Raw genomic sequence first — 25087 nt, 5'->3', positions numbered from 1 at the left:
TATAGTTACAAAGGAACTTAAGAACTATCTACTTATATCCCGACTACAGTCCACAGGCTGGCCAGTCAACTGTCCAACATTTCCATGATAGGGATCTCACTAGCTATCCTGGATCCTAGTATCTAGAGTCATTTCTTACTTAAATTTCTTGTGATTAGGGGATCCCTGGGTGGCGCAACGGTTTAGCGCCTGCCTTTGGCCCAGGGTGCGATCCTGGAGACCCGGGACAGAATCCCACATCGGGCTCCCAGTGCATGGAGCCTGCTTCTCCCTCTGCCTGTGTCTCTGCCTCTCTCTCTCTCTCTCTCTCTCTCTCTCTCTGTGTGACTATCATAAATAAATTAAAAAATTTAAAAAAAAAATTCTTGTGATTAGACTTTTAGTGTATATCTACACTATTTGAACTTTTAAGTACAATAATAATAAATGGTTATATAATATTACTAAATACAACAACTAATTCAATAATGTTCTTATTTTTGGCCATTCAGACTGTTTCCAAATTTTGGCAAACTTTGGAATTAACTTTTTTTTTTTTTAAGATTTTTTTATTCCATTTGACAGAGAGAGAGAGAGAGAGGAAGAGAGCACAAGCAGGAGTAGCAGCAGAGGGAGACGGAGAAGCAGGTTTCCCACTGAGCGGGGAGCCCAAAGAGGGGCTTGATCCCAGGACCAAAACACAAGCTAAAGGCAGATGCTTAACCAACTGAGTACCCTAGAATTAAGATTTTTATGCCTATGATTTACAAGGTCTTTCTGATTATGTCCTGAGAGAAATATCTTGATAAGTAGAATGTATCAAATACATTAACTGTTCCACTATTTTTTATCTCAGCCCTGTGCTACCCATTATGTTCAGATGTGTTTCAAACTGCAAAAGAACTCTTCCTCCCTGAGCTCTGAGAACGGCAGCTGTTTATAATGAACTGCATCTGAGTAAGCCTAGAAAAAGAACATACCATGCACAGACAAAAGGACAGAGAAAGGAGGAAACAGCTAAGAATGTCCATTTATTCCACATTTAACTGGCCTTAAAAGGAAATCAGAGAACCCTATCATCTTAGATGAGCTCATAATTTTCACAGTTCAATTACCTTCTCATAGTAAGATATTGCTATGTAATACCTGTTGACATTATAAGACTCCAAATCAGGCTAAGTAAATTACAGGGTAAAGATTAGAAATGTTTTTGTTTACCTTTTTCCTTCATTTAATTCATTAACAAATATCTATTATGCTAGAATTTGACATAACACAATATTTGCTTATATGGAATTGTTTTGTTTTGTTCTCCATAAAATATTATATATAATATTTTATAAAATTCTTATTTATATATAAATATTATATATCCATATAATATTATATATTATCCATATAATATTATATATCTCCATAAAATATTAGGAGAAATGTTCATGGATTCTACTCATGCATATACTCATAACAACATGAGGAAGATATAAAGTACTAAGGACTATTTTCTGAAAAAAAAAAAAAAAATTTTTTTGTCCACAGTATTTATTGGTTGTTTACTCATAAAGGAAAACCATTCCATAACCCAATATTTAAGTTTCATAGTTTAGGAACAAAGGTTAGTGACAAACTTCCATGGAACTCAACCCAAAGAAATTCTTTACATTCCTAAATTATTTTACACCCTAAAAGATACCAGCCTTCTTCATCTCCTCAAAATCTTTCATGGAATCATAATTTCATAATGTAGAAAACCACATTAGCCTTCTTTCCTAGTTTGGCCACAGCCAACATAAAAAGCTGTGACCCCCAAGCATACAGTGAATGTTCCAACAATATGAAATTGTACACACTTGGTCAAAAGGCCTCACATCTGAGGTTTTGTCAAAGCACTGGAAGTCAGATAGTTATTCTCCTCAACACCAACCTCAAACCCAACATCCTTCCTATTACCTTGAATAGCTTGATATAATAAAGAACATTATACTGTTTTGCCCAGTCTAAGTCAATAAGGTACTAATGAAATGGTGTGTAACTTCTATTCAGGCTTTAATTCCAAAGAAACAAAACATTTTATGACTTACAGCACTCTGAATGTTTAAATACTAATCATGATTTTATGGGTTATACTATTTAGATGAGGAAATCTTTTTGTGAACAAAATTTAAAATATCCAGACCCTCACTTATCTGTGTAGTATTTACATATATATTACTGAATAAATCTCTCTTCATGTAACCGGAACCAGGGTTATGGCTCAGAAATATATCTGAGCTACTACAAAAATACTATAGATATGCACCAAAACGAATTTACTAAAAAAAAAAAAAGAAAGAAAGAAAGAAAAAAAAAAAAGAATTTACTATATGGCCTCTAGACCCCTTATTTCTCCTCCTTTCCCTTATTGGCTGTCTCCTAGCCATTTTATTGATTATAGTCTTGATTAAAAGCAGCATGTTAGATAGAAGACAGCCCCAAAGATTCCAAGTCCTAATCCTCGAAACTGGAGTATATTAGGAGAATTTGCAGATGTGATCAAATTAAGAGCCTTGAAATAAGGAGATTATCATGGATTATCTGTGTGGGCCCAATCTAATTACAGGGGTCCTTAAAATCAGAACCTTTCCCAAGTGAGTTCAGAGAGAAGGGAAGGAATGATTATAGTAGAATGGGCAGAGATGTAACACTGATAGTTTTGAAGATGGAAGAAAGAAGCTATGTATCAGAGGACATGGCAGCCTCAGAAGCTGAAAATGGCGAAGAAACAGATTGTCCCTCTGAACCTCCATTAAGAAACAGTCCAACTGAAAAAAAAAAAAAAAAAAAGAAACAGTCCAACTGACACCTTAATTTTAGCCAAGTAAGACTAATTTGACTAAGTCAATTCTGAGATTTGTGTTGTTTTAATCCATTAAATTTGTGGTAATTTGCTGCAGCAGCAATAGAAACCTAACACAAAAAATTAACAAGGCAGGAAACCACAAATGTTGGAGACGATGCGGAGAAAAGGGAACCCTCTTACACTGTTGGTGGGAATGTGAACTGGTGCAGCCACTCTGGAAAACTGCATGGAGGTTCCTCAAAGAGTTAAAAATAGACCTGCCCTACGACCCAGCAATTGCACTGTTGGGGATTTACCCCAAAGATACAGATGCAATGAAACGCTGGGACACCTGCACCCCGATGTTTATAGCAGCAATGTCCACAATAGCTAAACTGTGGAAGGAGCCTTGGTGTCCATCGAAAGATGAATGGATAAAGAAGATGTGGTCTGTGTATACAATGGAATATTACTCAGCCATTAGAAATGACAAATACCCACCATTTGCTTCCACGTGGATGGAACTGGAGGGTATTATGCTGAGTGAAGTAAGTCAATCGGAGAAGGACAAACATTGTATGTTCTCATTCATTTGGGGAATATAAATAATAGTGAAAGGGAATATAAGGGAAGGGAGAAGAAATGTGTGGGAAATATCAGAAAGGGAGACAGAACATAAAGACTCCTAACTCTGGGAAATGAACTAGGGGTGGTAGAAGGGGGGTGGGGGTGGGGGTGAATGGGTGACGAGCACTGAGGGGGGCACTTGACGGGATGAGCACTGGGTGTTATTCTGGATGTTGGTAAATTGAACACCAATAAAAAATAAATTTATTAAAAAAAAAAGAAAGAAACCTAACACAAGTGAGGTAATAAAAAATTAAAACTTGTCAATCCATGGCTCTGACAGGCATCTCCTAAGAGAGCTTTCACAAGGGTTTAAAGGGAAATACATATGCAATGATTTATGATCTAACAGTATAGATATGGAAAAGATTTTTTAAGTGGTGGAAAACCAGGAATAGTATATAAAAATTTATTAACTAATCTCAGTAATCATAATTAATGGTGGTAGTATTGTTATTCTACAAGTATTGTTTTATAGTGCTGGAATAAGGCAAATGAATAATACTGGGTCTTCTAATTTATCATTAGGTTCTTCAACAGATCAACTATAAGGAAAAGGGATGCAGGGGGGGGATGTACAGATTTAAGGAGACTTAAAAGTTGTATCAAAACAATTTTTACATGGGCAAGACTGTAGTACCTAGGGGCACACTTTTCAGTAATAAAACCTTAAAAAGACACAAGGAAGTACAACAAAAGTCAGTAGTTATTTTTGCAGAAAGGGAGGGGCTATTACTGGCTGGGGAAACACAAAGGGGCTTTCAGGGTGACTGGCAATATTCTATTTCTTGACCGTGGTGGTGGTTACAATAGTGTTTACCATACACATATAAGCTATATATTTTTGTGCATGATTTTCTATATTTGTTATACCTTACAACTAAAATATTTTTACAATTAAAATATTTCAAACTGTTAAAGTATAGCAGTGACACAGAATCCAACCCCCTAGCCAGTATAAGCCAATAATCTCCATCCTTCTAAAGACAGGACAAGACAAAAATGGTAAATATTTGCCTGGACGCTAATATTTAATTGTTAAAATTACACCCCCCCCAAATATTACAATGAACATAATTTTTATTTAATTTTATCAAGACTGTTGGTTAGGAAAAACAAAAAGGAGCCTGAAATACCTAACAGAAGAGACAGGTTAGCCTTGGAAGTTGCCACTGACTGTCAAGCTGGCAAATGATATTGTTGCTAAATAAAGGCATTCTTATGTCATAAATTCTACCAGCATGTATCTTAGGGAAACTACACAAATAAAAACTGTAAGAATCAATCTCTGGTCTTACAGAATGGCCTGGCTGGTTTTTACTATAACTAAAGAACTGTATATGAAACTATCCCAACAAATAACAAGAGTTCAGATAAATGAGATTAAATTCTCAAAGTATTAATCACCATGACTTACCTCTCTTAACTCTCCAATCCTCCGAAGTGCTTTATCCTGACTCTGACTTAATATGCCCTTTAATTTTAAAAAGAAAAAAAAAAAAAAGCTAATTTAAACAACTGCATGACATAGTAACGAAAAGAAAGTAAAAAAGAGCACAAGTCACTGAACTTTATCTTCAACATCCTTTAAATTGGGACTATGCAACCACAGTTCTCTACTGCCACTTAGTGGTAGAATTATATGCATGTAGAAATAAAAATCCAGAAACAATTTATAGAAACACACGCAAGGTGCTCCCATACCATAGGAATAAGATGAACTTTTGGGTATGAATTTATAGAACATTAATAATACAATGGAATAAATAAGAGCTAACCTCCATTTCAAAAGACCCCATGTTTAAGAAAACATTGTCAAACAAACTAAAAACTCTAATTGTAATAACCTAATTTTCATACTTGTTAATGGATAATGAGAACACTGAATCAGCAATAAAAACTGTTACCATTCTGAACCAACTGATTGTACTCCAGACCAAAGCCAGAAAATTTAATGTTGTACTTATTGGAAATTATTATTTATGGCAGATTAAATATGTTAAAATAATGGACATCAGGAAATTAATTTTACCAAGTTACTTTACAAATAACTTTTTGGTTATTCAATTAGTGTCTTTAGATGGGACAAAATGCTAAACTGTTTTAAATAACTTTTACTGAAAGAAATAAGACTATATTTTTTTGTGTATGATTTTCTATGTATTTTACCATTAAAAGATTTTAAATGTTTAGGATAAGTCAAAAGCAGAGATACAGAGTGTTATCCCCTAACAATATAAGCCACTATTCTCCTTCTCAAGACAGAAGCAGAAATTAGTAAAGCATGATTCCAAATGATAAATATTTACATATCATAGCAAACTGATGGCAGTGTTTGAAGTGGAGTGGATACTTCCTCTTAGCTCTGACCTGTGAATTATCACCTGAAATACCTGGTGGGAAATGTCTAGCCACGGAACAGGGTGACACAGTGGGGCTGAGGTGGGATACCCAGAAGAGCTCAATGGCTTCCTTTCTTTCCACATACATGACCAAGAGCTTTACAAGCAGCAGCCTCAGGAAAAAAGAGAGAGGATGCTTGTGTTTGGACCCTGGTAGAATGATAAGGAACAGAGATGTCTGCAGGCATTTCAAAAATAGAAGGGAGGGGATCCCTGGGTGGCTCAGCGGTTTAGCGCCTGCCTTTGGCCCAGGGCGCAATCCTGGAGTCCCAGGATCAAGTCCCACGTCGGGCTCCCAGCATGGAGCCTGCTTCTCCCTCCTCCTGTGTCTTTGCCTCTCTCTCTCTCTATGTCTATCATAAATAAATAAATAAATCTTTAAAAAAAAATAGAAGGGAAAGTTTAGAAGGCTGTATGTCTCTATCACTAAAACAAAGATGCAACCCACAGACTGAGACACCAGAAAGCAAGTTTGAAAGAGGCAAACATGTCTTAAATCCAGACCTCTTAAACACTGCAGGGCTCCAAAACTCAAAAAAAGCCCATCCCTACCAGAGATAAAATCTCTGGAATTTCTCACTCACTCTATTTAAAACCCCAGGTAGTAAAATAGGTTAAATGCCTGGATCACATGGAGAATTATTAAAAGTGAGGGTCAGAACTATCATACTATAAGGCACTAATTTTAAAAATATGTATGAATCAGGGATCCCTGGGTGGCGCAGCGGTTTGGCGCCTGCCTTTGGCCCAGGGCGCGATCCTGGAGACCCGGGATCGAATCCCACATCAGGCTCCCGGTGCACGGAGCCTGCTTCTCCCTCTGCCTGTGTCTCTGCCTCTCTCTCTTTCTCTCTGTATGACTATCATAAATAAAAAAAAATAAAAAATAAAAAATAAAAAATATGTATGAATCAGTACCACAGCCAAGATATATATCACTTACTTGTAGCTTTTTCTTCTCTCTCTGAAGAGTCTGATAAGCTGTAACAAACTAAAATAAAGACAAAGTCACCAATAACATCAGTCATTCCTATATAAATTATTCCAAACTCTACTAAAATATCTTTATGAAAGTCAAAAAATACACAAATCAGAATAATCCTTTTATAGATAATTCAACCTAGTCAGATGCATACACAGTCAAAAAAACTTAAGAATATGTTTCTGAAAAATAAAATGTAACTTGACTCTGTAAAGACATTAAATCTGTACTTGAGTTCACCTCAGACACATACATCTTTAAATTTCAATACTTAGGGGCACCTGGGGGGCTCAGTCAATTGAGCATCTGACTCCTGATTTTGGCTCAGGTCATGTTCTCAGGGTGGTAAGATCGAGCCCTGTGTTGGGATCCATGCTTGGCAAGGAGTTGGCTTCAAAGTCTCTCTCTCCCTCTCCCTTTGCACCCCCAGATAAATAATTTGCCTGCTTTCTCAAATAAATAAATAATTTTTTTAATTTCACTATTTAATTATGAATGGGATAGAGATTACAGCCAACTTGCCTAAAGGCAAGAGACTACTCAACTCAAACTGTAGTCATAGACCTGTACCAACAGCAATAGCATTCCCTAGGAGCTTGCTAGTTAGACAAATTTTGGGGTCCCACTTCAAACTAACTGAATGTGACCTCGGGGAAGGAGGGACAGACACATGTTTATTTATCAAGCTCATCAGGTGATTTTTTTATTTGGGCTATTATAGACCATAACATTCATCTCTAAAGGTCTCTGACTGTAGCTACTATGACTATGGCTGGGTAAAAATCTGAGGAAAGGAACTTATAACTAACATAAAAACTGGTAATTCTGGTCCTAAAGGAATGTTTAACTAACCTAATTAAATAGAATATTTAAACATTCTAGCACAGCCTGATGAAATTATGGATTAACAAATATTTAAACTTATTAATTATATAGCATTATTCATATGAAAAATAAGCGCATGGAGCAGCCCAGGTGGTGCAGCGGTTTAGCGCCACCTGCAGCCCAGGGTATGATCCTGGAGACCGGGGATCGAGTCCCATGTCTGGCTTCCTGCACGGAGCCTGCTTCTCCCTCTGCCTGTCTCTGCCTCTCTCTCGCTCTCTCTGAATAAATAAATAAATAAATAAAACCTTAAAGAAAAAAAAAAAAATAAGCACATGGCTCCAATGAATTATTTGGACCCTATTTGAGAAGCCCAAGAGGACTCCGAAGACATAAGCTACAGCTTTAGGAGGAAGTACTCCCTTATTCTGAGCCTTGCCATTCTCCTTGGAAGGTTACTATGTGCCTCTAAACACATCTACTGATGTCTTGAGTTGAGAGGCAGGCAGCAATGGAAGGTGAGTCTAGCAATAAAGAAAAAAATTCTGCCAAAGACCACAATCCTCCTCTTCTTACCTTAAGATAGGCATTCTTATTGCCAGATAAGAAGATGGTACTCAAAAAGTGGGGAGTAGAAGTGGCAGAGTAACCAACAATTAGATGTCACTCACAGCACTATTTTATCCTGGTTACCTACAGTGCAGGGTAGGTTGACAAAGACTACAATGTGCTCTTTTCATCCCTAATAAGCTGCATGACTCAACTTGGGGTGCCACAGAAGAGTGGAAACAACCAGAAAGACCTAAAATCAAATCCACAGTTTGTCAAGTGCTACCTGTGTGACTTTAAGCACATTACTTTAGATCTATGATTAAGTCTCTAAGAGTCTCTAATTCCTATTCTACTCAACAGAGCTAATTAACATCTACTTCACAGAGACAATATAAAATTCAATGGCACTATAAACATAAAATGCATAGTGTCTTACACACTTAAACGCTAATTATACTGCTGCCCCAGCTTCAAACTTGAAAGCCATGGGTAAGTTAGTAAAATAACATAAATCTAAACAACAAATTCAGGACCATGATTAACTTGGATAGAAATAGAAAATAAATGGGATAACCTGGGTGGCTTAGTCATTTAAGCGTCCAACTTCTGATTTTGGCTCAGGTCATGATCTTAGGGTTGTGAGATTAAGCCCTGCTGGCTCTGTGCTCAGCAGGTAGTCTGCTTGAGATTCTTTCCCTCTCCCTTTCCCCCACCCCAACTTTCTCTCAAATAAATCTTTTTTAAAAAACGAAAAATAAATAAATTTAAAGGAAAAAGTTACTGATTCCACAAGTACTTCGTGAGATAGATGGATTTTTTTTTTCTAAAGAGTTTATTTATCTATTTAAGAGAGAGAAAGAGAGAGCATGCACAAGTGGAACTTGGGGCAGAGGGTGAGGGAGAAACAGACTTCACTCGGAGCAGGAAGACCCAAACAAGGCTCTATCCCAGGACCCTGAGATCATGATCTGAGCCAAAGGTCGGGACCTAACCAACTAAGCCACCCAGGCATCCTGAGGTAGACGGCTTTAATGCTCTGTTTATATCTCTAAAATTCCAGCCAACTGACAGATTTTAGTGTAATAATTCCTTCCAATTTTGTCAGTACTCTATAGTTTTAAAAAGATATTTTGTATGTTTCATCTAGGGGTTTCTGTTATTTTTGGCTGCAGGGTAAAACTACACAGACTATAGCCATAATTGGATATAGAAGTTATGGCTAACTTTTTACATGAACTTTGAATTTTATTACTTATTAAAGTTAAAAGCAATGCTGACTCACAAATTATTAAGACAATAAAATATTACGCATTGTCTTAAAAAAAAATCCATGTGCAATTCCCTCCAGAAAGGCTTTCCAGAAGAAGAACTGGTTTAACTACACAGGGGAACTAATACAATTCAGCCCGAAATGAAGAACAGAAAAGAGAGATGAGGCAGGACTACTTCCTCTCTTAGATCACACAGAGAGCATCATCCTCAAGAGGTTTAGCAGTTAAAGATTCATTTGAGGCAAAGTTTAAATGTAGGTATAATGAGAGTGAACCCAATGAGTCAGAAAATCAGACTACCTAAAACATAATTGGAGTCAGTAGTGATGGAAATCTGGTTGGCAGAAAAGGTCACTTTGGACCTACGGCACTTAGAAGATGAACAAGGGAGAGGATGTGAGGAACAAAGATGATGCACTTTGTACTAAATGTCTAAGCAACATTGGAGAGAGGGGATGGGGAAAAAAAGGAGAGCACAAAACGTGCAAACCAGAAAGCTATAGACAATGATCTTCCCAAAAATTTTACTAAATGTCTTGCCAAAGACATTAACTAGAAAATCTTTAACTAGATAATGCCATAGACTACCCTCCCTTAGTGATCAGCGTATCTAGGGAATCGACAGTTTAGGCATCGATGAGTAAAACCCATACAGTAACATGAATCAGAGAATAAGGGGAAAACTTTTCATATAGGCAAAAAAGTCATGCTCCTACCTCAGAACATTTTCCTTTGTAGCTATTCAATCTTCGTTCCATTCTTCTCAACCAGTGAATCAACTGTTCTTTGCTGAGACTGTCTAAATGAGGGAGTGAATCTTCGGGCTCACTCTCCATATCAGAGGATGGATCAAAGGTGGCCACAGAGGAGTCTAGGTCAAATCGATTCAGGGACTCTCTGGAAGACGTTCGTACCAAAGACTCTTTAGAAGAAGATCGGAAGAGAGATTCCTTTAGTGGACTTCGAAACAAAGATTCCATGGAAGGCACCCGGAGCTGGAGCTTCTGTGCAAAAGACTGTGTGTCACCTGACTGCAACCAAAACCCAACAAAATATGTAATTAAAATGCACATTTAGACTTCCAGGATTCCCCATCACCATCAATAATCTATTAAAAGCTCTTAACAAATTAAATTTACATTCCTGACATTTTACATAATACCTTGTTTTAATTTTTATTTTTATTTTTTTAGATTTTATTTATTTATTCATGAGAGTCACAGAGAGAGAGAGAAAGGCAGAGACACAGGCAGAGGGAGAAGCTGGCTCCATGCAGGGAAGCCCGACGTGGGACTCGATCCCGGGTCTCCAGGATCACGCCCTGGGCTGAAGGCAGGCACTAACCCGCTGAGCCACCCGGGTTGCCCAACACATTGTTTTCTGCAAAACAAGAGACACTTGTTTATTTCTGAAAAAGCACTGGACCTCAAGTCAGAGGTTTCAGGTATAGGTCCCAGGTCTCTCACCAAGCAGTGCAACAGCTTCACTAGGTCAATTCCCTTCAGTTTGTACATCTATAAAAAAGAAGGATGCCATGTTTTCTCAGCATACCTGTGAGGATTCATCTCCACAACCGTAAGATCCTTGGAAGCCATGGTATCTGTATCACCAGTACATACCTAATGCCTAAAGTGGGGGTATATATTATGAAGTGTGAAATGTGTGGCTCAAGTCAAGTGAGCTTTACCTTGAGTGTGTATGCAGGTACTAAATTCTTCATCACTCTATTCAACAAAAGAGGGGAATGGGAGAAGGGTGAGGGTAATGATTAGTGAGCCCACTTTGTTCAGTAAGAGAATGCCAGGCAGAGTTGACTAGGGATATCCAGCTCTGCTCTAATTGCCATTCTGTCTACTGGAAATAAAAATATGCATTAAAAAATCATAGACAACAATCGAAAAGTCTGAGCTAGAATCCCTCTGCACAGATCAACAAGTCTGATGTCAGAAACAGTAATAAGCAAGAGCTGTTACCTTAATTAGAATAACACGTTCATTTGAATAGTAACAATGAAAAATAATGTAAACGAGCTGCTTTAAACTGCGTTATTTTGTTCAGGTGACAGCAGTCAGTATTTAACAGGTGTTTCCTACAAACTCATTCTCATTAGTGCCACAGGGTCACCTGCAACATCTCAGCAATGCCAGGAATGAATACTCAGGGGAGACTGAGGTCATGTGTGGGCAATATTACAGGAAAGCAAAAAGATTCTCTTATTCAAACCAGGAATACTTTACTTACGGATTCTAGAGATTTAGTAATAGTATTAGGCAAGGTGGGAGTAAGTAAGAGGAGATAACATGCTCCACCCCCTTCATATACACAGAGATTTATCACAGGTTGTTTGTAATAGTCAAAACTGAAAACAACCAGGAGCACCTGGGTGGCTCAGTGGTTGAGCATCTGCCTTTGGCTCAGGTGGTGATCCCCAGGTCCTGGGAGTCCCACATGGGGCTCCTAGCAGGTAGCCTGCTTCTCCCTCTGCCTGTGTCTCTGTCTCTCATGAATAGATAAATAAAATCTTTTAAAAAAATAACCAGAAACAACCCAATGTACCCCAGTAGAGGATACATTATGTAAACTATACTATATGAAGGGAGGTTCAAGACATACTATTAAATAGAAAAAAACAAGCTAGAAAACAATATACATATTGTGAACTCATTTTGATTTAAAGCAATTATATCTACTTTTCAATTTATATATATATATACACACACACACACACACACACACAGGGTAATATGTATACATATGTCTGAACATATTTATTTATACACACACACACGCACACACACACACACATACCCTTAGAATCAGGTCATTAAAAAGAAACATCAAAAGTTAACAGTGAGTGGTTCTGCATGGTAAAATTTTAGGTGGTTTTTATTTTCATTTTTATGTATTTTTGTACTTTCTAGTTTTTTTTCATAACGTGTAAGTTTTACCTGTATACTGGGGGGAGGGGATGAAGAAAGTCTTGAGGGAGAGACCTTCACGCTCAAAAACTTTTAAGAAATGCTTTACTGAATTCCATTACCAGTCACTTCTAACCTATGCAGAAAGTGCTTTTCACTTCACACAGAGAGTAAGTTGCCCTTGTTTTACACAGGTAAAACAAGTTTGAATAACACTAGAAATAGCTGTTTTAGGGTCAGCCAGAAGCTAATGAACAATGTTAAAGACATGTATTTGCAGAGCTGATAAACTTACTAACTGCCACCTCCGCTATATTTGGAAGTAACATGGTTGAGTGTAGTGATTCGGCCTGTGGACTGTCGAGTAAGGGTGCTCTACCACTATGCTCTATGTGACCTTGACCAAGTAGCTTCACTAGTCTTATTTCTCCCTCTGCAAAACGGGAATGATAAAAATAATTATATGATGATAATAATCATACCAGCCACCTTATATAGATGCCACAAGGACTAATGAGTTAATGCATACAAAGTGCTTAAAATGTAGCAAATACCTCATAAACTAACAATTATTATTAACAGAGAAAGGAGACTAAAAAGACAAACTTACAAATAAGAATGTCATACACAAGCTTATGTAGCAGACTTTTCTGTTTATATGATGCAGTAGCTAAAAGCACAGGCTATGAAACCACACGTCTTGGGACCAAGTCTTAGCTCTACTACTTACTGGCAATAACACCTTGGGCAAATTACTTAACCTTCTATACCTCTGTTTCCTCATATGTAAAATGAGGATAACAACGACACTCACTTCATGGGGTAGTTGTGAGGAGTAATAAATCAAAACATATACAGTATTCCGAAGTATGACCGGCTTAAGGTAAATAATATATACTGGCTACCACCTGATATCTACTCTTTCTTTTTTTCCACTGGACCCCAGTTTTCTTCAGAATAACAATACACCCAGGTAAAAATATTCACCTTCCCAAATATAAATTAAAGCCACAGGAGATACCACCACACATCCACCAGAAATGGCTAAAATTAAAACTACAGAAAATACCAAGTACCGATAAGGATGTGGAGCAGTCCACTTTGGAAAACTATTTGTCAGTCTTTACTAAAACTAAACACATGTACACAATCTGAGTCAGCAATTTCACTACTAAGTATATACTCAATAGAAATATGTCTTTTGTATGTTCAACAAAAGACAAACACTAGAAAGTTTATAGCAACCTTATTCAATATAGTCCCAAACTTGAAGCTACTGTTGATGCTGATGAATCACCGAATGGATAAACTGTAGTCTGTTCACCAATAGAATACCAGACAGCAATGAGAATGATTTGCAACCACCACAATATAGATGAATCTCACAGAGTACTGAGCAAAAGAAGACAGACACAAGAGTACCCACTTTTATTCCACTGACATAAAGTTCAAAACAGGCAAAATTAGGGGATCTCTGGGGGCTCAGCGGTTTAAGCACCTGCCTTCGGCCCAGGGCATGATCCTGGAGTCCCGAGATCGAGTCCCACATCGGGCTCCCTGCATGGAGCCTGCTTCTCCCTCTGCCTGTGTCTCTGCCTCTTTCTCTCTCTGTGTGTCTCTCATGAATAAATAAATAAAATCATAAAAGAAAAATAGGCAAAATTAACCTAAATGTCAGAACAGTAATCCTAGGGAAAAAGAGCAAGGAATGGAAAGGAGCACAAGGCCTTCTGGGATACTAGTAATTAATTTCTGTTACTTGGAATGTTGATTACAAAGGTGTATTTAACTGGTTTGTAAAAATTCAGAAAATTGTATAATGCATATATCATACTTTTCAGTATATATTATATTGTGATATATTTCAATTAAAGGAATGGTTTTTTAAGCTTTTATTATCTTTAGGTACTCTCTACAAGCAACATAGGCTTGAACTCACAACTCTGAGATCAAGAGTCACATGCTCCAACGACTGAGCCAGCTAGGCGCCCCTAGCTTTTTTTTTTTTTTTTTTAGTTTTTTGTTTTATTCAATTAGTTTAAATTAGCTTTTCCCAGACTCTGTTTCATCTAGGAGGGGGCCATGTGACTAAGTTTGGCCAATAATGTACACTATTGTACAATTTACACTAAGTGGAAATCTATAAAACAGAACCTTCTAGGGGATCCCTGGGTGGCGCAGCGGTTTGGCGCCTGCCTTTGGCCCAGGGCGCGATCCTGGAAACCCGGGATCGAGTCCCACGTCGGGCTCCCGGTGCATGGAGCCTGCTTCTCCCTCTGCCTGTGTCTCTGCCTCTCTCTCTCTCTCTCTCTCTCTGTGTGTGACTATCATAAATAAATAAAAATTAAAAAAAAAAAAAAACAGAACCTTCTAGGACAGGTATTATTTTCTTTACAAAAAGGAATATGCCTTTTGTCCCCTTCAGTCTTTCCTCCTGTCCAGAATGAAGATGCAATTCTTGAAGGCCAACTTGTAATTAATTGTGAGAGTGAAAGGCAGTGGCAAGGATGTGGCAGGGACAAGAGGCTAAAGGAAGAAGGACCCTTAATCCTCAGGCCTTCTGATATGTGAAAAACTGAACTCCCACTGATGACAACTGTTGTCAGGTTTCTGATACCAAAGACATTCACAGATTTACAATTCATTAAAAAAAAAAAAAATGAAGGGGGTTAGAGAAGGAGAAATCCATACACACACAAGAGTTACTTTTAATTCCTTCCTGTCTCCCCAATTAGAGCCTGTTTTCAACCCCTCCTTTGTATTCCCCTAACACTATTCTTGTTCCGACTCTCATCCTCCATCAGCTGGATACCTTAGCAGCCTTGTATTCCCTGGCCTCTAATCTCTTACCCCAATCTGCCCTGTTGCACTGTCACCACACAATTGTCTGTCTAAAACATCATCCAGACCATCTCATTCCAATTCTGAAACTGGATTCCCCATTTAATATAAAGTTCAAAATCTTTAGCTTATATTCAAGATTCCCACTTCCCAAGACCCTTTTCTCTGTAAATTCACCCGTCTGTGTACCAAAAACTTGAGTCATAACAGGCAACTTCCTGCCCTGAAACAAATGCATCACTGTGTGCCTCTGTACCACTGCCCATAATTTCCCTACATAAGAAAATCCAGACATCCTTCAAAGTTCAGGTCAAATGCCAGCTCTTCTAGGAAACCTCAGATCTCACTCATCAGAAATAACCTTAATGGCCTCAGCTTTTACCAGAACCATTACTGGAGCACTTCTTGCATTCTGACTCACCATTAGTTACCAACATGCTGGTGTAACAACTGAGTTGTTTAAGCCCCAGAATAACTATCGTGACATCACAGGACAATGATTAAGAACACAGACTCTGAACCAAATTCCCTGATTTGAATCCCAGCTTTTCCACTTAGTAGTTTGTAGTTTTTAAGGCCTCTGTGTTTCAATTTTCTCATTTGTAAAAGAGTAGTAGGATTGTTATAAGAATTAAATGAGTGAGCACATTTAAAATATTTCAAATAATGTGCTATAAGCAGTAAGCACTAAGTAAGTTTTCCTGTCATTATATCTGCTACACACACACACCCCCTCACGCTAGACTTTATGCTCATTTAGAAAATAATCCTTATTTCCTATCTCTGGTTCCTTGTCACAATGCTTTCCACAAAGCAAGTACTTAATACACATTTGTTAAGTTATATCTTAATCTGTCAATATGATAATGATGATCTAATAAGAGATATTTAAGCATTCAATGTTTTGGTTAAAATGATATGTATCAAACACATTTTATATATATACACACAGTATATGTTATTCTAGAAATCATCAAAAAGTATTATTACACAATCTATAATGGTCAAAAAGGAACAAATGAAAACACACATTGACAAAGATTTCTACAATAATGTTTATAGTAGCTCTATTCATAATAGTTAAAAACTGGAAACAGCCCAAGTGTCCATTAAAGGTAAATAAACCATGCAATATCTATTCAAAGGAACCCTACAAAGAATAAAGGGGAACTACTGATAACTACAACAACATGGATGAAATCTCAAAAATACTATCATGACTGAAAGAAGCTTTCTACAAGAGTACATGCTATACATATATGAGGCTACTTATATAAAGTTCTAAAACAAGCAAACCTAATCCATGGTATGGTGGAAAAAAAATTTAAGAGATTGCCTCTAGGAGGGAGAAGAACCACAAAGGAACTTTCTAGGGTGTTGATAATGTTCTAAAACCTCTGTATGGGTTTAGCATATGGGTTTGGCATATACATTTGTTAAAACTCAGTTAATGCACACTTGAGGTTTGTATATTTCATTTTACATAAAATTTACCTCAAAAAAGCATACACAGCTCCTAGAAGAAAAGGTACACAGTAAGCTCTTTGACATCAGTCTTAGTATTTTTTTTTTTTTTGAATCAGTTTCCTCAGGCAAGGGTAACAAAAGCTAAAATAAACAAATGGGATTACATCAAACTAAAAAGCTTTTGCACAGTGAAGGAAACCATCAACCAAACGAGAAGGCAATCTACTGCACTGGAAAAGATATTTGCAAATCATGCATTCGATAAGGGATTAATATCCAAAATATATAAAAATATATAAGAACAAAATCTATAAAGAACTTATACAATATCAAAAAAATTTTTAAATGGGCAGAGGACTTGAATAGACATTTTTTCAAAGAAGACATGCAGATAGCCAACAGGCACCTGAAAAGATACTCAACATCATTAATCATCAGGAAAATGCAAACCAAAACTGCAATGAGATAACACCTCACAGTGGTCAGATTGGCTATTATCAAAAAGACAAAAGGTAGCAAGTGTTGGTAAGGATGTAGAAAAAAGGGAATCCTGGTGCACTGTTAGTAGGAATATAAACTAGCATAGTCACTATGGAAAATAGTATGGAGGTTCATCAAAAAATTAAAAATAGAACTACCATACAATCCAGCAATTCCACTTCTAGGTATTTATCTGAAACAAAAAAAACAAAAATACCAACTCAAAGATATATATATATGTACCCTTAAGTTTCCTGCAGCATTATTTATACTAGTCAAGATAAAGAAGGAATGTCTAAATGCCCTTCAACAGATGACTGGATAAAGAAGAGGTGAGATATATATATATATATATTATATATATACATATATATACATATAATATGCTATATAATAGAAATAAATACATAAAAATATTACTTAGCCATGTAAAAAGAATGAAATTTTGCCCTTTGTGACCTAGAGGACCTAGAGGGTATTATGCTAAATGAGAGAAGTCAGATAAAGACAAATGCCATATGACTTCACTTATATGTAGAATCTAAAAAAAAATAAAACGGGATCCCTGAGTGGCTTGGCGGTTTTGCCTGCCTTCAGCCCAGGGCGTGATCCTGGAGACCTGGGATCCAGTCCCACGTCAGGCTCCCTGAAGGGAGCCTGCTTCTCCCTCTGCCTGTGTCTCTACCTCTCTCTCTCTGTCTCTCATGAATAAATAAATAAAAATCTTTTAAAAAAATAAATAATATAATATAATAAAAACAATACAGACTCAAAGACACAATAAACAAACTATTGCTTACCAGAGAGTGGAGGGGTCTGGGGAAGAAGGCAAAATATGTAAAGAGAATAGGTACAAACTTCCAGTTATAAAAGAAAGAAGTGAGGAGGATGTAATGTACAGCACAGGGAACACAGTCAGTAATATTTTGTATGGTGATGGATTCTGGTAACTAGACTAATCATGGGGACCATTTCCTAATGTATAAAAATATCAAATCACTAAGATTTATACCTCGTATGAAATTAATTAGACATTGTATGTCAGTTACACTTCAATCTAAAAAAAAAACTCTAGGGAGGTAACTACCTTTTAATCAGATAAATTAACTAAAGTAAATTTTCATCATGATTCATTACTATCCAACGTCTAGGCTGTGTGCATAATAGATATATACGTAATTACACAACTAATTAAACCACTGAAACTAGTCAGTTCCATATCAAGGTCCTTTAAATTTTGATTTAACTTGTATTTTTAACTTGAGAATTAATTATCAGATGTGGTATTAACCTTTCTCTTTCCTTAAAGTAATTACAGCATTAATACTTAAATACTAATATTGAACTCTGGTTAATGATATACATGCTAAAATATTATAGGGAAGGATACTATGGCCTGCAACTTACTCTGAAATGCATCAAAAAAGTAAAATAGATTGAGGGGCAGATAGAAGAATGTATACATGAACAGATTTGTGATAAAGCAATATATAGTAAAGTATCGATGATATACTCTGGGCAGTAGGTATATACAAGCTCACTTTAAAGTTCTATTTCTCTGTATGTTTGAAAAATTTCATAATATACTGTGTTGAAAAGAAAAAAGGAGAAAATTGTTTGTTATATTGTATGCCAAAACCAACTGATTTATGTAGAATATCTGACCCAGTAATAAGGCAATCACAGGCAGCTGTGTTTACAAACTCTTGGGCTTGGATTGTACCATCTCTTCTCCTACCTTGGTGTCACCCCTGGTTTCCTCCTGATGTTAAGATGCCCAATCATACTAAGCATTCCACCCCCTTCAAGAATATACATTATTCCCAATTAGCTAATAACAGCCAACAACGAACTTTCAGAGATATGTTTAAAAATAAACAGACTGAGTAAAGGCATCTCCTTGTGATAAGAATTAAATGAGATCATATATGCAAAATGTTTAACAATGCCTGACACATAGTTAATAATAGGTACCTTATTTTTTTTTTCCTTATTATTTTTTTAAAGGTTTTATTTATTTATTCATGATAGACATAGAGAGAGAGAAAGAGGCAGAGACACAGGCAGAGGGAGAAGCAGGCTCCATGCCAAGAGCCTGATGCGGGACTCGATCCCGGGACTCCGGGATCACACCCTGGGCCAAAGGCAGGCGCCAAACTGCTGAACCACCCGGGATCCCCGGTACCTTGTTCATTTTTAGAAAAACAGTTGTATTTTCAATGGGCTTACTTCCTGAACTTTATCCATGCTCATTCTTCACCTTATTGAAAACTTAAATTTCTTCTGAATGTGTTATAAAGCTGATTATCATTCAGTTTTTATATTCATAACAGTATTTATAGTCTTTTTGAACTATTCTATAAAGGGAAAATAATCATTGTAAATAATAGTTTTAATAATACTCATTAAAGATCACTGGATCTGCCCAGTACCATGTAGAGTGGTACATCCAAATATTTTACCCCTACTTCATGGAGCTTATAAAAAATGATGTATTTGTAGAGGATTTGGAATTACCTAGGGAAACTGGGCAAAGCCAGAGTCAATAAGCTCAGGGACTTGGACGATGCCCAGCACCTGACCAGCCCCCACCAAAGGAATGAGATCCTCAGTCCACCGAATCTGTTCATAGAATTTTGGAAGCTATAATCCGTACGTTTGCCAGACAATACTTTAGAATGTTTAGTCTAAATAATTTAATTCATATATCATATAGCTCATAAATTGTCTCCATACATGATCCAGGTCCACAGATTATAAATGTTTTTGTCCTAATCAGAGACTGCTGAGAATAGCCAGATTAATGATAACATCATCACTAAAGCCTAAACAAATGTTCATCTCAGACACTGCTGCCATTATGATATTTTTAATGAATTTTTTCTTTCTTTTTTGGAAAGAGACAAAAGAATGTCACTTGAGCTGCACACTCCCCAAATGACGTTTTTAAATCAAAGTTTTCTAGTAAAATACTCGCATTAGAGCAAACTTTAAAAGAAATTCCATATGTTCCATATCCCCACTTTCTAAATTATGTAACTCAATGTCTTTCGATATAAAGTGTCCATAATCTTTTAGACTATAAAGTCATTCCTTTTTTTCAAAAAGTTTTCTCTTCACTGCCATTAATTTCTTAAATGAGTAACAATGGCATGTTACATGACTGGTGTGTATACATGAACCATTTTCATTTAAAACTGTTTCCAAGAAAGCATCAACAAACCTAGGTTTCCATACATATTTTATCAAATCTATGGACATTACTGTTCCAACAGAAAGTCAGATGCTAATAATATAGATGGACCAACACTCTGAAATGACTTGCTATTTTCTAATATAACATTAGTAACAGACCTGAGGAGTTGGTGGTTCACTTCCATTAACACTGTCAGATTTCGTGGCTTGTATGGATGCATTCTAAGAAAAACAAAGAAACATCATAAAGAAAAGGAACAAAAAGCTAAACTGTTAAGAACAAAAACCGAGTACCAATTAAATACATTTATCAAACAAAATTAGTTCATTTATTAGAATGTTTTCATGCAAGGCAAAACTAGTATGGTGAGTATTTAGAAAATTTATTTTGCTATATGTAACTAAATAGCAAAGATTAGTATATAGCAAAATTTATTTAAAGCTAATCACATGCCTCTCCCCAATATAATGTCCCCAGTTTTCCCCCCATGACAAAATTAACATCAGGGATTCAATTAGCAAAAGTCATTCAAATAGACAACTATCCAGAAAAAGAAACAATGTCAAGAGTTCCCTATGATAAAAAAAATACTCAAAGTTATTTGGGCTAAGACCTGAAAAATATCTTTGTAACAAGAAATGGAAAAGCCTCATTCATCTGAAACCAGCAATCTAAATGAAATTGTTAAGGCAATTTTCAGAAAAACTTAAAATTAAAAAATCTTCCAAATAAGAAAGTAAATGTTCTAACTTTAGTGACATCCTACTGATCACAACATACTGGCATAGGTTCCATGATAATGAATGAGATTCTTAGAGATTCAAAATTCTATACTGCATTCATAATACACTGACCAAAATTAGAGCTATATAAGTAGCTCATGATAAAATAACTTCCTAAGTTTTAAACTAAGCATTAGAGCAAATATAAGCCACTATGTTTCAGTAACTTGGTAGCTAAATAACACATTTCCCATAAATTTCCACAGCTGACCAAGGAAGGGTCAAATAACTGACCTTACTTATTCTTAAATAGAACTGGATATTAATTCTTAAATATAAGTATCAGCTTTGCAAGTGCTCTCAAATTTTTGAACTCTCATTAGATATTTGATACTAAGAAATTATTAATTTTTAGGTGTGATAAATGTATTATACATTTTTAGTCATTATATTTTAGAAATATATACCAAAACATTTAGATGGAATAAGGTTTCTGAAATTTGCTTCAAATAATCCAATAGAGATGGAGGCATGGGAAGAGAGGTATACATGTGTGGGGTGGACGGTTAGAGAATTGCGGGGGTATAATAAAATAAGACGGCCTTGAGTTAACAGATGATACTGGGTAATGGATACCGGGAGACGAGGGAGAGTTCTTATACTGCTATTACTATTTCCACTTCCATAATGTATCTGGGTTTTTCTCTAATAACTGAAATACCTTCTCCTTCTAATATAAAAAGAGTGTGGGTGTAGAGGTTGCTTAAGATTCTCTCTCCCTCTCCCCCCTCCAACTACCCCCACCCAGCTCGTGTGTGCACACATACTCTTTAAAAATAATAATAATAATTATCAAATTATATCAGTCCAAGACACTTTCCTTTGAGTTTTACTGGGGAGAAAAGTTGGGGGAACATAACTTTTATCTTCCTGTTCTCTGACATTTCAAATAATTAAGTGTATATATGGCTTAGTTTGTGTAAGCATGATAATTAATGCTTGCTGGCCCTTAAAATATACTACACTACACGCTATAAAATAAAAAACATACTTTATTGAGTTCAACAAGTCTCTTGGTCCATAAGCTGAAAATTGAGACAGTCAAGTTATGGAGAAAAGAAATGAAATGGTTCCCTAAGATATTTAAGTTAGGAGCAAGAGTGGCAAGAGAGCCCATATTAAGTTACTTGACACATGACACAAAGAACTATTCTATAATTGTTTGACCTCTCACCCTATCAAACAAACACAACCTAATATTTAAAAACTTTTCCTCCCTGTATATGTATTTCAGTATATATATCATACCATATATCTAAATAAATGCAGGACAGCTTAAGGAGAGTATTTGCTAAGGTACCTTGTAAATTTAAATTAGGAAGCAAAATTAAAGATTTTGTCACTATCTGTAATGCCTTCTTCATTTCTGCCCAGCCAATTCTCATTTACCTTTTAACTTTCAAATGCAGCTTCTTTTATGAAGCTTCATATCGCTTGCTTGAGGGCTAACACATTCCCTATGCCTATATTTTCTTCTATGAAGGCTTGATTCCTTTTTATTGTAAGCATATGTCTCCACAGTAAACTATAAACTCTCAAAGGGCAGGAACCCTGTATCTTCATCTTGGTCCACAGGACCTAACTTTTGCCTGACTGGTGGTGAGGCTCAATATATGCTTGTCAAATCCTTACACAGTTACTTCTTTCGGTATAAAAAAAGAATTCTGAAGTCCTTCCAGAGAGAAGCTCAACACATGTCAATACTCAACTGTCACCAATACTTTCTCCTGGGAGCAATTCTAAGACAAGAGAAAAATTATTCTAATCTAAAGTGTATTTAATTTAAAAGCACATACAGGTTCCCCGTCAGAATTGTCTTCAATTATGTTTTGTTCAATTTTCAACAACTATTTACTGACTGCTGAGGACTAAGCAATTTTTAGAATTTGGGATCGTTTTTTAAAAAAACTGAATAAAGTAAAAGGTATCAGCTGATGAACACAGAAATAGACTCTCACTAAATTTGTATTCCATTTTACATTATGCTATGGTTTCTCTTTGTTAGAGAGAGAGAAGTTTTTATCTGAACAAAATTTAAATAAGATGAATGAAGTCTTAGTCTACTTAAATTATTTTTAAATAGTTATAAAGCCTCTACTTTAAAATCATTAGCATTTTTCACAATAGAAGAGGTACTTAAATTACTTTTATATATGGAAGTGGGTCACAGAGAAGCTTTTTTTAAGTCTCTGTTACTGTAACATGAAGTATAAAGTAATATCATTTTGTATTTTCTTTTTTTTTAAGATTTTATTTATTTATTCGAGAGAGAATGTGCAAGAGTAGGGGGCAGAGGGAGAGAGAAGCAGGGTTCCACTGAGCAGGAAGCCCAATGTGGAGCTTGATCCTAGGACCTCGGGATCATGACATGAACTGAAGGCAGACTCAACCAACTGAGGGACCCAGAGGCCCCTCATTTTGTGTTTTTAAAATAAATTGCTGGGATCCCTGAGTGGTGCAGCGGTTTGGCGCCTGCCTTTGGACCAGGGCGCGATCCTGGAGACCCGGGATCGAATCCCACGTCGGGCTCCCTGCATGGAGCCTGCTTCTCCCTCTGCCTGTGTCTCTGCCTCTCTGTCTCTCTCTGTGTGACTATCATGAATAAATAAAATCTTTAAAATAAAATAAAATAAAATAAAATAAAATAAAATAAAATAAAATAAAATAAATAAAATAAAATAAAATAAAATAAATAAAATAAAATAAATAAAATAAAATAAAAAATAAAATAAATAAAATAAAATAAAATAAAATAAAATAAAATAAAATAAAATAAAATAAAATAAAATAAAATAAAATAAATTGCTAAGTTATCTTTAACTGGGACTCCGGTCTCTTTCTCAAACCAGTTTTGAAAAGAGTGACATATTACTTGTAGCCAGAACCAAGGAGAGACCCTTTGCCCTGAGATCCAAACTATGGTGCCTCAACTGTTTTCTTCTCTAAAACCAAGTTCAGAATGTAATTTAGGATTGCTACTGACCATATACAGACCAAATCTGTCCTGGCTGCATGGATTAAGTAGAGAAATGTTCTAATATCATCATAAGCTACTTAGTAAATTAAATCAATTCTTGTCATTTAAGAAAACCTCAATCCGGGATCCCTGGGTGGCACAGCAGTTTAGCGCCTGCCTTTGGCCCAGGGCGCGATCCTGGAGACCCGGGATCGAATCCCACGTCGGGCTCCCGGTGCGTGGAGCCTGCTTCTCCCTATGCCTGTGTCTCTGCCTCTCTCTCTCTCTCTCTCTGTGACTATCATGAATAAATAAAAATTAAAAAAGAAAAAAGAAAACCTCAATCCTAACTCACTCAATATCCAACATACCACAAAATCTTTACTGGGCAAAAAATATCTCTTAATTTCCTAAGTTAACAACTTAAGATACATATGAAAACAGTACACTTTCTCAAAGTGAAATTATATACAAGATTCCAAATTGTATGAATTCACTGAATTGGAAAATAATGAGTAATTACTTCCTTTCAAATGTTTAATATATAGAAAACTAGTACTCTCTCAAAATAAGATGCAATTATTTATTACAGTAGAATCCACCTACCTACACAATGTTGTTCAATTATAGATTTACATATAATACTTTTTTTCCTTAAAATATGAATCACATCTCAAAATATTCTTGGCCTCCTACCAATAGTAGAACAGAGATTTCTAGCAAAACATACCATTTTTAGTTAAGCAAATATTCCCTAAAGAGAAAAGAGTTTAGATCAGGTTGAGGGTAGTCTTCACTACATTAAGGAAAAGTGTTATTTCATTGTTGTTAAATAGCTACCAGAAAACACACCAGCCATCAGAATTCAGCAATTCACTCTGATTTTTTAGAGCAGGGTTAGCAACAGGGTACTGAGGATGCTTTGAGAGACAGTCAGTGACAAGCAGCAGAGATTTGCTTCTAGAATTACCAAATTACTTTGCTTCCCCAC

The 25087-nt window shown here is 36.2% G+C and overlaps 1 protein-coding gene across 8 annotated transcripts in view; it reads right to left on the bottom strand.

The window, feature by feature from the left end:
• The window catches only part of GOLGA4 (golgin A4), a 179075-nt gene that overhangs the window by 65568 nt on the left and 88420 nt on the right, over positions 1-25087 (bottom strand). For all 8 annotated transcript variants that reach the window (XM_072726415.1, XM_026001027.2, XM_026001025.2 and 5 more), the window contains 4 exons: positions 20517-20579; positions 10173-10487; positions 6770-6817; positions 4842-4898 (listed from right to left, as the gene is read on the bottom strand). In XM_072726415.1, coding sequence (XP_072582516.1) covers positions 4842-4898; positions 6770-6817; positions 10173-10436 — 369 coding nt within the window. In that variant the 5' untranslated portion in view covers positions 10437-10487; positions 20517-20579. The remainder of the gene's footprint in view (positions 1-4841; positions 4899-6769; positions 6818-10172; positions 10488-20516; positions 20580-25087) is intronic.

This window comes from Vulpes vulpes, chromosome 11 (assembly GCF_048418805.1).
Source record: "Vulpes vulpes isolate BD-2025 chromosome 11, VulVul3, whole genome shotgun sequence".
In the NCBI taxonomy this organism is placed as follows: Eukaryota; Metazoa; Chordata; class Mammalia; order Carnivora; family Canidae; genus Vulpes; species Vulpes vulpes.
This window is presented reverse-complemented; position numbering and strand designations above follow the sequence as displayed.